The sequence below is a fragment of the Mustelus asterias genome, chromosome 11, assembly GCF_964213995.1.
Source record: "Mustelus asterias chromosome 11, sMusAst1.hap1.1, whole genome shotgun sequence".
In the NCBI taxonomy this organism is placed as follows: Eukaryota; Metazoa; Chordata; class Chondrichthyes; order Carcharhiniformes; family Triakidae; genus Mustelus; species Mustelus asterias.
In genome coordinates this window covers 42,926,652-42,942,594 of record NC_135811.1, presented here as the reverse complement: position 1 = coordinate 42,942,594, position 15,943 = coordinate 42,926,652, and the positions used below count along the sequence as shown (strand labels likewise).

General features: G+C 43.8%; 1 protein-coding gene across 1 annotated transcript in view; it reads right to left on the bottom strand.

Annotated features, from left to right (window-relative positions):
- The window catches only part of adgra1b (adhesion G protein-coupled receptor A1b), a 359,394-nt gene that overhangs the window by 191,769 nt on the left and 151,682 nt on the right, over window positions 1-15,943 (bottom strand). Inside the window, exon 8 of the mRNA XM_078223476.1 lies at window positions 13,256-13,405. Coding sequence (XP_078079602.1) covers window positions 13,256-13,405 — 150 coding nt within the window. The remainder of the gene's footprint in view (window positions 1-13,255; window positions 13,406-15,943) is intronic.

The following is a 15,943-nucleotide window of genomic DNA, read 5'->3' as shown; positions in this document are numbered from 1 at the left end:
CGGCTGTTCCGGTTCATTGGCTGTCTCATTGTGTTCGTTGTTGGCCTCTTGGGGTTTGTGGAAGAACTCCCTCAGCCTCATTCGCCTGATGAATTCCTCTGTGTCTGCTGCGAGACTGATGGGGTCTATTTTGGTGGTGGGGCAAAAATTAAGCCCTCGGCTGAGAACTTCGATTTCATCTGGTTGAAGTGTGTAGTCGGACAAGTTGACAATGGACTTCCCTGCAGTGGTACTGTTTTCTACTGTGGTACGGGGGGAGGCTTGGTTGCTGCTGGTGGAGATGCCGAGTTTCTCAAGTTTCCTGTTCTTGGTATGCATGTAGATGGTGTAGCTCCTTTGTCTCATCTGCTTGGCAGAGTTTCGCAGCTGGTCTGCATCCTGAGCGCAAGTTGAGAATATGGACTCTATCTTGGTTTCCAGGCTGCGGCGTTTGCTGTAGAGTTGGTGTATGAGGTGGTGGAGGAGTGTGAGAGAGGTGCGACGGCAAAGTCTCTCAGCGTAGTCTGTGTTATAGGTTGACCTGAGTGGGTTCGTGATCCGTAGTCCTTTCGGTATCTTGTCTGATTTCTTGCATCTTTGTAGAAACTTGATGTCTGTGTCGATATGCGTGATCTTCTTGGAGATCCTCTCCACTTGGAGCCGGCAGTTTGCGGTGTCGATGGTAGTCATGATGTGGAGATGCCGGCGTTGGACTGGGGTAAACACAGTAAGAAGTTTAACAACACCAGATTAAAGTCCAACAGGTTTATTTGGTAGCAAAAGCCACACAAGCTTTCGGAGCTCTAAGCCCCTTCTTCAGGTGAGTGGGAATGCTACGGCATCTCCTCCGGAGCCTTCAACATGTCATTGATGAAGACGAACATCTCGCCAAGGCCATCCCCACACCCCCACTTCTTGCCCTCAAACAACCGCACAACCTCAAACAGACCATTGTCCGCAGCAAACTACCCAGCCTTCAGGAGAACAGTGACCATGACACCACACAACCCTGCCACAGCAACCTCTGCAAGACGTGCCGGATCATCGACACAGATGCCATCATCTCACGTGAGAACACCATCCACCAGGTACACGGTACATACTCTTGCAATTCGGCCAATGTTGTCTACCTGATACACTGCAAGAAAGGATGTCCCGAGGCATGGTACATTGGGGAAACTATGCAGACGCTGCGACAACGGATGAATGAACACCGCTCGACAATCACCAGGCAAGACTGTTCTCTTCCTGTTGGGGAGCACTTCAGCGGTCACGGGCATTCGGCCTCTGATATTCGGGTAAGCGTTCTCCAAGGCGGCCTTCGCGACACACGACAGCGCAGAGTCGCTGAGCAGAAACTGATAGCCAAGTTCCGCACACACGAGGACGGCCTCAACCGGGATATTGGGTTCATGTCACACTATTTGTAACCCCCACAGTTGCGTGGACCTGCAGAGTTTCACTGGCTGTCTTGTCTGGAGACAATACACATCTTTTTAGCCTGTCTTGATGCTCTCTCCACTCACATTGTTTTGTTTCTTAAAGACTTGATTAGTTGTAAGTATTCGCATTCCAACCATTATTCATGTAAATTGAGTTTGTGTCTTTATATGCTCTGTTTGTGAACAGAATTCCCACTCACCTGAAGAAGGGGCTTAGAGCTCCGAAAGTTTGTGTGGCTTTTGCTACCAAATAAACCTGTTGGACTTTAACCTGGTGTTGTTAAACTTCTTACTGTGTTTACCCCAGTCCAATGCCGGCATCTCCACACAATAAATGCTGGCCAGCCAACGGTGCCCATGTCCCAAGAATGAATTTAAAAAAAGGACATCAGTGCAAGAGTCCTTCAAGGCCACGTCCTTACCCAAATCACCTTCAGTTACTTCACTGAATGGCTCTCCTTTGTCACAAGGTTAGAATGTGGCTGCTAATTGACAATTCCAGAGTGTTCAGCTCATTCACAATTTGAGATAATCAGCCCTTGACAGAATGCAGCATGATCTCGATAACATCTAAACTGCAGCTGACACGTGGCCTATAACATTCGCAATGTATAAAAGCCTGGTTAATGGCTATCTTAAAGAAGAGTAAGCCCAGCTGACTCTCCTTGAACTTCAACTGTCCCATTATCACCACATCCCCATATACCAACAACCTGAAAGTAAAACTGATTAGAAGTTGAATTGAAACAACTGTATCAATACGAAGACTACAAGAGCAGAGAAAATGCCACACAACCTGTGACTTAACTCCTGACTCCTCAGCTCTATGCACCATCTACAAGGGACGAGTCAGGAGAACTAGGAGCAGGAGTAGGCATTTCAGCCCCTCAAGCCTACTCCATCATTCAACATGTTCATGGCTGATCTTGTCTCAGCCTCAACTGCACTTTCGTGCCTGTTCTCCATAATCCTTCAACCCATTACGAATTAAAGATCTGTCTATCTCCTCCTTAAATTTATTCAATGTCTCAGCATCCATTGCACTCTGGGGTAGTCAGTTCCACAGATTCATTTGAGAGAAGAAGTTTCTCCTCATCTCGGTTTTAAATCAGCTACCTCTTATCTTAAAACTATGAACTCTTGTTCTCGATTGCCCCACAAGAAGAAGCATCCACTCTATGTCTATTCTATTAATACTTTGTATTATCTTATATACCTCAATTAGATCGCCTCTCATTCTTTTAAACCGAGTATAGGCTTAAACCGCTTAATCTCTCTTCATAAGACAAACCCCCTCATCTCTGGAATCAATCTAGTGAACTTCCTCTGGACTGCCTCTAATGCCACTACATCCTTTCTCAAATTGGGGGACCAAAACTGTACGCAGTACTCCAGTTATGGTCTTACCAATGCCTTGTATAGTTGCAACAACAGTTCCTTACTTCTATATTCTATTCCTTTAGCTATAAATGCCAAAATTTCCTTATTACCTGTTGTACATGTATGTAAGTTTTTTGCGACTCATGCACGAGGACACCCAGATCTCACTGCACTGAAGCACCCCGAAGTATCTCTCCGTTTTGATATTAGAACATAGAACATTACAGCGCAGTACAGGCCCTTCGGCCCTCGGTGTTGCGCCGACCAGTGGAACCAGTCTAAAGCCCCTCTAATCTACACTATTCCAATATCATCCATATGTTTATCCAATAACCATTTGAATGCTCTTAATGTTGATGAGTCCACTACTGCTGCAGGCAGGGCATTCCACGCCCTTACTACTCTCTGAGGAAAGAACCTACCTCTAACATAGAAATCATAGAAACCCTACAGTACAGAAAGAGGCCATTCGGCCCATCGAGTCTGCACCGACCACAATCCCACCCAGGCCCTACCCCCATATCCCTATATATTTACCCACTAATCCCTCTAACTGACACATCTCAGGACACTAAGGGCAATTTTTAGCATGACCAACCAACCTAAGCCGCACATCTTTGGACTGTGGGAGGAAACCAGAGCACCCGGAGGAAACCCACGCAGACACGAGGAGAATATGCAAACTCCACACAGACAGTGACCCAAGCCGGGAATTGAACCCAGGTCCCTGGAGCTGTGAAGCAGCAGTGCTAACCACTGTGCTACCGTGCCGCCCGTTAAATACTCTTCATATAAAGCAGCATATAAAATCATTCCCCTTCAATTAATGGAATTGATTTTATAAAATTTTGTTTTTAATATTAATTTCTGGGATGTGAGCATCACTGGTTAGGCCTGCATTAATTGCCTATCCCTACTTCCCCTCAAGAAGGTGGTGGTGAGCCTCTGACATCTGTCCTATATCTCTCACCCCTCAGTTTAAAGCTATGTCCCCTCGTGCTAGCCATCACCATCCGAGGAAAAAGGCTCTTACTATCCACCCTATCTAATCCTCTGATCATCTTGTCTGCCTCTATTAAGTCACCTCTTAACCTTCTTCTCTCTATCGAAAAGAACCTCAAGCCCCTCAGCCTTTCCTCATACGATTTTCCCACCATACCAGGCAACATCCTGGTAAATCTCCTCTGCACCCTTTCCAACACTTCCACATCTTTCCTATAATACGGCGACCAGAACTGTACGCAATACTCCAAATGCGGCCGCACCAGAGTTTTGTACAGTTGCAGCATGACCTCCTGGCTCCGAAACTCAATCCCCCTCAATTCATCTAACCTGCATATCTTTGGACTGTGGAAGGAAACCAGGGCACCCGGAGGAAACCCACACAGACACGGGGCGAACATACAAGCTCCACACAGACAGTCACCCAAGGCTGGAATTGAACCCGAGTCCCTGGCGCAGTGAGGCAGCAGTGCTAACCACAGTGCCATCATGCTGCCCCTAACATTGTACTCACTTAACATTGTAGTTGCATTTCTGAAAAGTGCAACTCCAAGTGAAACAACTTAAGCAAATCAGATATTCCCATTACAACCAATGCAAACACTGTAGTTACATTCTGAAGGGCCTTCCTCATCAGAAAAATATTATGCTATGTAAGTTCAATTACTGCACATTCACAAATTGCTATATTCATAAATGAAGTAACTATTAAAACAAGATAAACTTTAAAATATTCAAGAAATATGCCAACTCTTTCCACTTGCCGCTCACTGAATCTCTTCCACTCGCTGGCTTTTTCCCCTCATTGCTTCCCACTCCATCCCACTGGCTGGCACTCCTGTTCGCTACCTCTCCTGCACACACCATTCCCCTCTCCTCATATCCTTGCACTTTTGCAGTGAGCAAGGAATCAGGAGAGGGGTGATGAGAGGGAGGAAGCAAGTGTGGGAGTGAGAGGAGCTGTGAGCTTGAACGATGGGAGAGGGGAGCGATAAATGGGAGGGTTAGGGAGGGAGCAACGAGCTGCAGAGGCGGCAAGCATGATGGTCGGGGAGCGGGGGAGGCCACTCCAAAACGGTGCCAATCAGATCACACGATGCTACATGAGCCCTGGCATGAAACAATACTAAAGCAGAATTCTGACACTAAGGGGGTGATCTTACTGACTCATCTTGCCAGTTGGTCAGTGTGGCAAGCCAATAAGATCGTGCAAGCAGCAAAAAACTGGATTCACGCCTGGTTTCTTGTCTCTCGCAATATTACCTCCCTGGTCTGTGGGTGCAAGGCTGATTTAAATATTTATCTAATTTTAATATTATTAGTGAGTCTGAGATGTAATCGTCTGGGCTCACTTGCCTTAATAGCCTCGGCAGTGGATATCCTCACCGACGAGGATCATGTATTGTCCCCCACCAACGGGGGGACCTGACGTAATGGCCTCACAGGTGGGACCGGAGGACATTGAACTGGCCTGGATAGTCAGGGTCAGGGGTGGGCAATGCCAGACTGGCACTATTAGCCTGGGACCCCAGCACCCTGGTCCACTGGGCACCCTGGCACTGCCCGCCTGGCATCCTGGCAATGCCCACCAGGCATAAGGCCCACCATTGACACTGCCCAAAGTGGAAGGGTGGTGTCGAAAGGGAAGGGCCTGAAGGGGGCAGAGCCTGAAGGGGAAGCAGGGCATGTGGTGTTTCATACTCTGCATCAAGCATCGCCAGGATGGCAATCAGCGATGGGGAATCAAGGGCATTAATCAGCTGAGGGGAGAGTATCGGGGTGATGTGGATGTTGCTCGGCCGAGAGAGGGGGGGGTGCATTGGGGGCTGCAATCATCTGGGGCGTGGGGGTCAGGGGCAGCAATCGAGGATGTGGGAGTGTGATGTCCTGGGGGTGGGAGGAGTGACAATTTCCCAGTGCACTATGTACACTTTGCACAGCGCACTGGGAGATCAGGGCGCATACGCAATAGCGCCCTCCAGCAGTCTGCAGCTGGCTTCATGGCATGAATAGACTCCATCCACTCCCCCTATTGCATTTGGGATTTTTTTTTCTAATTGCCATAAGGTACCTACTCGGAGCTCTCCCCAAAAATGGGTGCGATTCTCTCCCATTTTCACGCTCATTTGGCACTTAGAATCTGTGTTAGAAGTAGTTAGATTGCCACTATATCTTGATGCTGAATGAGGCAACTTAAATTGGGAATTTCCTGTATTGGTGTCACTTCTGCATCACTGGTATTCCCTGTTGCGGTAGCATATTTACTACAGGAGCTTTTGAAGGAGAAGTCCCACCACTGCCTTCTCAGAGCAAGAATGATGGGCAATAAGTGAAGCTTGCCGGCATGGTCAGAAAACACATTTTTAATAATCTCAGTCAGGTGTGTTTGTGAGTTGTATTTGTAGGCTGGTGAAAATGTTATAGGAAATGTTAAAAGTAGGTAATCTGTGCTCTTCGTATTTTTTTCAAACTTGAAGTTTGAAATTAAAAACTTGACCTTGTTGCAATAATAACAAGTGGTGAGAATGAGGTCAGCACACAAAGTAAAGTGTTTATCTTATCTACTGATGATGTCAACATCAGCACAATCTGGACGTTGTATTTATCATTTTTCTTAAATAATAGAAACACGCAAATCACTTTGGGCTGCTGTATAACTTCACTATCACAATTATAAACTGCAAACAAACATAACAAGGCCATTTGTCTCACAAATTTATCCATTGAGGTCTCAGGAAGGATGGGAAAATTTAAGGAATAACAGTCACCACAAACGCAAATATTTAAGCGGCTGAATTGAGGGCAATTTTTCTATTAACAGCTGGAACGGGTCTGGCATTATCCAACTTGTCTTTGCTATACGCACAACTAAATATACTTTCCCATTCTGAAACCTGCAAGTGGTAAATAAAGAAATCAATATAACTTGATCCTAAAATGTTTTGGGTAGTGTTGCAACAATACCCATTCAGGTGAACAGTGAATATCCCTTCACATTTCTGATTTAACCCTTAACCTTTTAGAAAGGAAAGAGACAGCATAGTTCTTTGACTGCTGTAATAGTGAAGAATTATTTTCCAAACTGAAAAATGGATTGCACTGAGCATTTTCTCAATGTGACTAAATCTGCACTGTGACTGTTACACAATAATGAATAATAGAAGCATTGTCAACTCAAGAGCACCCATTTCACAACCAGCAATGATAACAACTTGCAGTTATATATAGCACCATTGATATAGCAAAACATCCCAAGGCATTTCACAAGAGTGTCTTCAGATGGAGATAAGGAGATATGTGGACAAGTGACTAAATGGTTACCAGGCTAGCCCATTGCACTTGGGGTGTGCTGACACCTGCCATGATGGTTTGCCCAGGCTAGGTTAGAGTAATAGATCAGCGTAGCCAATGAGGTAAAACGGAGGCTTTCCCTGATGCAATTCTTCAAAGTCATCTCGGCCTTTTGGCTAAGATGAAGCATGAGATCAAGCCCAGGAAAGGGTGCAATGCCTCATCCCATCAGCTTGGATCTTATTTGATCCAGCCCAAGATGGGATGCAATGTCCCATCTTGTCAGTTTGGATCTTGTTTGACCCTTACGTGGCCACCATGAATCGGATTCAACTTGAACTGGGCTTTTTGGTTGCAATAAAAGTACTGAAAGTTACCAAAAAAACCCGATAGATTTTAAGTAGCATTTTAAAGCAGAAGAGAGGTCGAGATTCAGGGAGGTTTTGGGAGGAAATTCCTAACATAACAAATAAGGAGGTCATTTGGCTCAACATGTCAACGCCTGCTCTCTGCAGATGCAATTGAACTAGTGCCACCTCAGTTCCCCTCTGTGAGTCATAATTAAATCTGACCCCACCACCCTTTCAGGCAGTGCATTCCCAGATCAGAATCACGCACCCCACATAAAAAATTTTCCCTCATGTCGTCTCTAGTTCTCTTGTCAATCACTTTAAATCTGTGTCCTCTGATTCCCAACCCTTCCATCAATGGAAACACTTTTGATTTACTTTGTCTATATCCCTCATGCTTCTGAACACCTCCATCAGACCTCCTCTTAACCATCCCTTCTCTGAGAACAGACTCAGCTTCTCCAGTCTTTTCACAAAACAGAAGATCCTTAAACTTGTAACCATTCTTGCAAATCTTTCCTACACTCTCCATAGAGCCTTCACATTCTTCTTAAAGGTCCAGTGTTTTATATAAAAGATTCATCATAACTTCCTCGTTTATGTGCTCTATGCAACAATTTATAAGCCCAGGATCCTGAATGCCCTTTTAATTGCATTTTCAAATTACGCTGCCACCATCAATGATTTGAGCTCATGGAGGCGGTGGTATTGTGATATTGTCACTGGATGAATAATCTAGAGACCCAGGGTAATGCTCTGGGGACCAGGGTTTGAATCCCACCATGGCAGATGGTGAAATTTGAATTTTAAATAAATCTGGAATTAAAAGTGTAATGATGACCATGAAACCATTGTTGATTGTCGGAAAAACCCATCTGGTTCATTAATGCCGTTCAGGGAAGGAAATCTGCCGTCCTTATGTGGTCTGGCCGACATGTGACTCCAGACCCATAGCAATGTGGTTGACTCTTAAATGCCCTTAGGGATGGGAAGCAAATGCTGACCCAGCCAGCGACACCCACATCCCTTGAACAAATATAAAAACGCACCAGATTTTCTGACCTTACATGTCCTTTAGAATGGTACTCTACCTCTCCAGTCTTCCTACCAAATCATACCACTGCACATTTCTCTGCATTCAAGTTTATTTGTCGCATGTCACCCCAATACAGCAGCCTGTCTACATCCCCTTGAAGTTTATCATTATCCTCCTCACAGATCTGTATGCTACCAAATTTTGTATCATTTGCAAATTCTGAAATTGTGACACAGTGGGTGGTGCCCTGCCTCCAAGTCAGTAGCTCCAGGTTCAAGTCCCACCCCAGGACTTGAAGGCCAAGGAATGTGCGGTCAAACAGGTTGATATCAACCTTAATAGCAGGCAGTAAGGACAGGAGAGATTCCTGGTCAGCTATGTAATGGAATGGAAGTCTCTGCCATCTCTCTCTGCACGCTACAATATGCATGTAAAAAATGCATGTTGCCACAGCAACTCAGATACCCTGAAGGAGTTGTAACACACCACTACCACATTAATATATACCAAGATAAGTGCCCACCCTACATATCTTCCTCCAGTATAAAAAAAAACTGTGCACCACTCCTTTCTGCACGTTCTCACCGTGTCTGTGTGGGTTTCCTCTGGGTGCTCCAATTTCCTCCCACAGTCCGAAAGACGTGCAGGTTAGGAGCATTGCCATGCTAAATTTTCCCTCGGTGTGCCCGAACAGGTGCCGAGTGTGGTGACTAGGGGATTTTCACAGTAACTTCATTACAGTGTTAATGTAAGCCTACTTTAATGAATAAACTTAAAAACTGTCACTCAGCCAACTTTGTATCCAAGCTGTCACTACCCCTTTTAATCCATGGTTTTTTGCCTCACTAACAAAAGCCTGTTGTGCGCGGCACTTTTATCGAATGCCTTTTGGCAGGCCACGTACTGCATTACCCCCATCAACCCACTCTGTTACCTCATCAAAGAATTCAATCAAATTAGTTAAACATGAGGTGCCTTAAGAAAAAATCCATCCTGGCTTCTGTTGGTTAATCCTTACCTGTCTAAGTGACTGTTAATTTTGTCCTATGTGATATATTCTGAAAACCTTTACACCGCCAAGGTTGAGTAGAATGGCCTGTAGCGCTTCTGACGCCACCCCCATTTTCTGAGAAGGATTGTATGATTATAGCCATTATTTCCACAATTTTTGCCTTTGCTTCCCTCAGCATTTTCTCCCCCAACTTGGGGCTGAATCTTTAGGCCCTGGTGGAGGCCTATTTTTGAGACCACTGGCAGGGTTGTGAGCAGTCCGGGTCAGTCTCAGCAGGTAAGAAGGATGGAATCAGTGAGCTGGAAATGGTGTTTGAGTACCCTAAAGACATGGGCACCTGAGTCCAATGAAATGCTGCAACATCAAAGAGATTTAAAGATTAAACTACTAGGTTTTGTTCAGATTGAGTGCGTGCTGATGGTCTTTTGGTTTCCTTACACAATCAAATGCTCTTCATGCCAGCACTCCAGTTAATGTCAAACAGTGTGAAAAAGGGACATGAAAGCAGGTAGAAAAGAACAGAGAAAAATTCAATAAAAGAGCCTTAAATACTATTCATTATAATGGCTCGCAGCCTTCTTAGAGTGGAAATCACAGATTGCCATGCCAAAGCTTCACTTGACATCCAAAGCCCCTGTCTGGTCTCACCTTCCTGATTCAGGCTGGGTGAAACCGAAACAACGAAGTAATTCAGAAGCTCTGGCAGCAAAGTGTAAAAGGAGCACAGCAAAGGAGGACACGCCTCCCTTTTACAGCACTAGCTGCTGTAAAGCAAGTGAGTTTAAAGGGGTCATTGAAAGGGAGACAGTGGACAGGATTTTATAGCCTCGCACTTCCGGAAAGCATAAAATCCTGCCCAAGGTCAACGGACCTTGCCATGCTCTGCCCCTCGCGGTGATATATTCTGAATTTAGCTCAATGGGAATTCCCGTTGACAGCGGCGGGACCAGAGAACCCCGCCACCAGCTAACAACACGCCACCTCCCCGTTGGCAGGATACACGAGCCTGGGAGGTCAGGGAATCTCGCCCTTAGTCTCTACCAAGGCTCAGAAAGGGGTTACCCACTGTTCAATGTTGTCAGCAATAAACACAGGCAACCCTCTGAATTGCAATCATTCGAGGTTTTGCTTTCTAGTCCCTCAAACCCAGCTTTGCCCCCCCTGATTTCACTTATGTTAAACAGTCAAAATTCGCAAGCAAAGGATTTATTGCTAAAACACAAGAATCATAAAATTAGACATCTTCATAACAAGTTACTGATTTTCTAAAAACTAGTTCTATTAGTTAAATGGTTGCATTTATAAATAAATAGGGGAAAAATTACCCAATTGATAGTTTGCCAAATAGTAGCTGCAGGTGAAATTTCAGATAATGTTTTCCTTTCAAATATAATTTTTTCTTCCAAAAGAAATGCCAATCTATGATTTGGTTTGAAGCCAGACCAATTTGCCTCTCCACGTCCCAAGGTTAACAAGCCTGCTTTTATCCTTTGTAAAAATGGGGTTTAATGGCTTGCTCAGAACACTCCAAACCAAACACCCTGCACTGAGCTTTAAGCCAATCTCCTCTTTTTGTTTACATACAGTAAGCGAATGCTAAGTTCAAACATACGAAGTTCTGCATCAGTGAATAGATTAAAGTGAATTAAAATACTCAGATTATAAGGAATCTGATATCCCGTTTAGACATCAAAAGTTGATTTTCTAGGCATGAGAGGAGAGCTAAACCTTTAGAAAATATTAAAATAACCTTCCGCGCAATTCTCCGACCCAGTACACTGCCCAGGCTTTTCGAAGGAATCCATTTGTGAACATTTCATTTTGCCTCCATTATGGTGGCTGCCTGTTGGGGAAGAAAATCAAGTCTGACAACGGACGGGATTTTAAAAAAAATTAAGGAATATTCTCCAGTTTGAATTTCCAAGGAGGCGCTTCTGATTGCCGGAGATACCTTACACATGCCATTCACATCATTCCTCCTGGATATCAGGTCACGTTTGTTCAATTAATGACAGACGATCGGAAATGAAAATTTAGCTGTGATGCTAAGCAGGACAATCAGACCTATTTATTAGAAGCAATTTAAAGTGACTGAAGACTCCGTTTACTGAGGTTTAATATAATTATTCAGACAATAATAGGTGGCAGGGTACTTAAAGTATACGTAACATCTGGCAACGGAGGGGTGGGGTGGAGAATTAATAAAATGCTTATCACAATATTTGCTGAAATCTGGTTCCAAAATGCTTCCCCCTCATTTTTACATGTAGTATTTGAGCCTGGTTGAGAATGTTACAAGCTGATTATGAATATCAAAACAATGCGTGGCAACTGCATAATTACACAGGAGTCCCTTGATGAAAATGCTGTGGACACAGACCAGTTTTTCTGAAGTACCTCATGTTTTCCTTTACACCACTAGAGATGCTTAGAAAAATAGACAAATCCATGTTTCAAGTTCAGGTAAAACACTAAATTGAGTGCACAAATAATATAGAATAGAATAGACTAGAATAGAATCCCTACAGTGCAGAAACAGGCCTCTCTGCCCATCAAGCCTGCACCAACAACAATCCCACTCAAGCCCTATTCCCGTCACCCCATGTATTTAAAATGCTAATCCCCCGACATTAAGGGGCAATTTAGCATGGCCAATCCACCTAACCCGCACGTCTTTGGAGTGTGGGAGGAAACCGGAGCACCCAGAGGAAACCCACGCAGACACAGGGAGACCATACAAACTCCACACAGGCAGTTACCCGAGGCCGGAATTGAGCCCGGGTCCCTGCCGCTGTGAGGCAGCAGTGCTAACCACTGTGTCACCGTGACTACAATAATCCATAAAGATGGTTTTGGTGCTAATGTATATGAGAGAGTACAAATCCAAAGAAATCAATCCTAAACTGTACAATGCTATCATCAAATTGCACCCTGAGTACCGTCACCCATTACGGTCATTGAAGAAAGACTTTTGGGGAACAGTGCACATAAAAATAATAAGACTGCTCTCTAACAATAGCATTCTGAAATACCTCTATGGAGGCACAAAGGATAGTAAATGCACAGTCTCATTCTGCAGCATGATTCAAAGCTAACAATGAAACCAGGACAAAATGACAAAGGTAAATAAATTTAGGACTGTTAGGAAGTTCACCTTCCCTCTTAAAAGTCACTGCGTTGAGATGTGAAATGGAGCTAAAAAGATTTATGAAACCGCCAGATACTGTGAAATAAATCATATTCTTTCTGAATGGGTGAGTGGATTTCCTCATCTGCAATAATCTCTCTTAAAATTAACTCAGGCAATGACTTCGTCATTACTTTCAGGACAGATTTCCATCTTACTACCCGGTTGTAAGACTTGGGTTGGGTGGGGATTGGCTGTGCACTATAGAAATTGTCTGATTTTCATTACCACCGATTTAAATGGAGTGTAATTTCTGTACAGGCGTCTCATCCACAATGCCGGTTTTATGCTGACTGCTAAAAGAATAATCCACCAATCTGAAATAGCTTTCTTATCCATAGTCTTCGAGTTCAGTACTGATTTAATTAACAGTAGACATTGTAACAATGGACGAAATAGAAAATATATATATTCAACATGCTGTACTCAAAATTAAATCTATCAGAACACTAAAAAAAACTCTCATAATTCCTTCCATATTACTAAAAGCTAAATCTGGATCTAATAGGGATTCAGCCCAGAATGAGGAAGTGTTTGAAGTGACTCGAGATTCGCATCCAAATTATGATACTTTACATCTTTAACTCGATCCACGAAGATGATTAACTTCTGAATCATGCGGGCCACAAAAATAACGTCCATCATGTCTGCGAAGTTAGCTGCAGCTCCTGTGTAGGTCATCAGTTGGTGGGCAAAAGCAAGAACATTGGTGGCATTCACTGGAATCTGAAATCACATATTACTTTTAATTAGTGCTCTCAAAAGTACAAAAAAAATGATAAATCACTTGTCTTTACGCTCAATTAACCATAAACTAAAGTGTTGAATGCAGGCTGCAATTTCATTTCCACACACGCAAAACCTTCTTTTGTTGTCAAAGAGTGAAGAGGCGGGTGGAAGGCCTCACACACAGTCCAGTAGCCATTCTGTGGCAGAACATTCAGACAGAATAAACACATCCTTATGTTCAGCAGGCACTATCGGCATGTACCATTCCCGGCAAAAATTAGATTTGGTAACAAAGTTGAACTCTAAATAAAATGAGACTTAGAAGACTGGTACATTCAGTTTCCACACAGAGTTGCGGTTACCTTCATTTGGTGCGTTTTGGGACTACATTTTCGTTTTGATAAATTATTTCATGCAATAGAATACACTATGTAATAATAGCTGAGATATATAATTGACTTGTGTCTGAAAGTGACAGTTTGGTCGTAATCACTTCCTATAAACTACTGCATTACATAATTACTTAGCTATGTATCAATGAAGTCAGTCAGACTTTTACATTCACATTCATTCAAGTGCAGTGAGTCTTGTATATCACCTACTATTTCTATCTGACTGCATTTCAGTAAGAAAGACTTAAGAAATTTTAAAGTCAAAACTACCTTGATCAAAAAAAGGTATCGTGCGAAAAGAACAACCTTATAGACAATGTTCTCCGCGCACTGTGAAGTGTATATGGACAATGGTCTGTAAACTGAGAAAGCTGAACCAGGTTCATTGTGCATTTATGCATCTTAACAACTGAAATTAGGACCAATATAAGTCTTGGTAGTACTTTAATTAAAACACTTCATTGCTTTTACAACGGCACTTCTTTTATTCTTAACCTATTGACTTTGCATTAATTGATGAACTATCATATACCACCATTATATATAAAGGCTGGGATTTTCTGGATCTGCAAAGAATTCAGAGGCAGCCACAAGGGCTGCCGGGTGCTAAGGTGGACTGGTCAAAAGGCTTGCTTTGGTGCTCTGGGATTTCTTTCCAGTTGTTAAAAAAACATGCAGGGAAACTAAAAGCAGTCTTCAAGCCCCTACACCCACCTACCCCCACCCCCCCTCACTTATTCCCCATGCCAATGCAAGCCAACCCATAGTATCTCATGCCCCCCGCCCACCACTCATGGCCCATGATACCCTCAAAGCCAAGCGACGCCCCCCCCTATTTCACAGTAACTTCATTGCAATGTTAATGTAAGCCTACTTGTGACACTCATAAATAAACTTTCTAACCACTTCATGGTCTCTCATAGCCTCCAAGCCAACATTTGCCCACTTGGTTGCTCATATATTTCATGCCAACTTATGTCCCTCTACCCAATCCTTATACTTAATGCCAAGTCATACCAACCCATGAGCCACACTCAACCACATGACACTTTATAGCCCCTATGCCAACCAATGCCTGGCACTCATTTCCATTATAGCCCCTATGCAAAATTAGTGCCAACCCACATCCCATCCATCCTCTGGCTTCATATGATCCAATACCAACTTAGTGCACGTCACCAACCACCACCCTTTGTTCTTCCATTCTCTATACTAATTCATCCAGTATCCACCATGGGCAGACCTCAGGAATCATGTCAAGATGAAATAAAGTTCTAAGTATCTATTGCAGATTACTTTTAGAAATGTCACTGACAAAAGCCCATTCAATACAATTAATGGTGTGAGGAGTGGGGTCCCTCCTTCCTGATGCTGGGTCCCTCAATCGAGTACTGAGTGCCTTTGAATGAAGGACCACCTCTCACATGCCACGCCCCCTCCCCCCCTTCCTCCCCCATAACCCAGAAGCCTGCAAGCAGTCACGCACAGGTTTTCTTGAAGTGGTGCTGCGTGGTGAGGCCCCTGCCTGCTGCTAGGTGAATACTTGCTACAGTGGCAAGCGAGAGCTGGAAGGTATCACCAACCACAGACTTAATCAGGGTAGAGGGCTAACCAACCTGCCATTCTCTTATCTAAATAAATATCCCCCTTACCACCAAACCTGCCACGGGGAGGGCATTAAATTTTTCCCATGATTCCTACCAACAGTATCCCTTTCTACACTGGTCTAATTCAGTCCCTAATTTTATTATCCACCATGACAACCTTTTGACCAATCATGAAGTGACGTTGGCAGCAGACAATTGGGGACCCTGCCATCCACACAATTTATTCTAAAAGCAGGCTGTACAAGAGAGGAGGGATGACATTGGTTAAAAGTACAAAGGGAATATATTACATTTCAAATCCGACACCAAAGGTGCGAGTTTAATTAAATTCAGGGAAACATAACAGCTAACATGCAACTGTTGGAATTTAAGCCAATGTTTAGTAGAATAGGACGAGATGGATTGTAAGAACACTTAGCTGCGGTGACCTGGATTCCTAATTCTGGATATCGAGCCCTGAATGCTCAACAAAGCTCAACAAATACAGATTAGGTCACTGTCTGTGTGGAGTTGCACGTTCTCCCCATGTCTGCGTG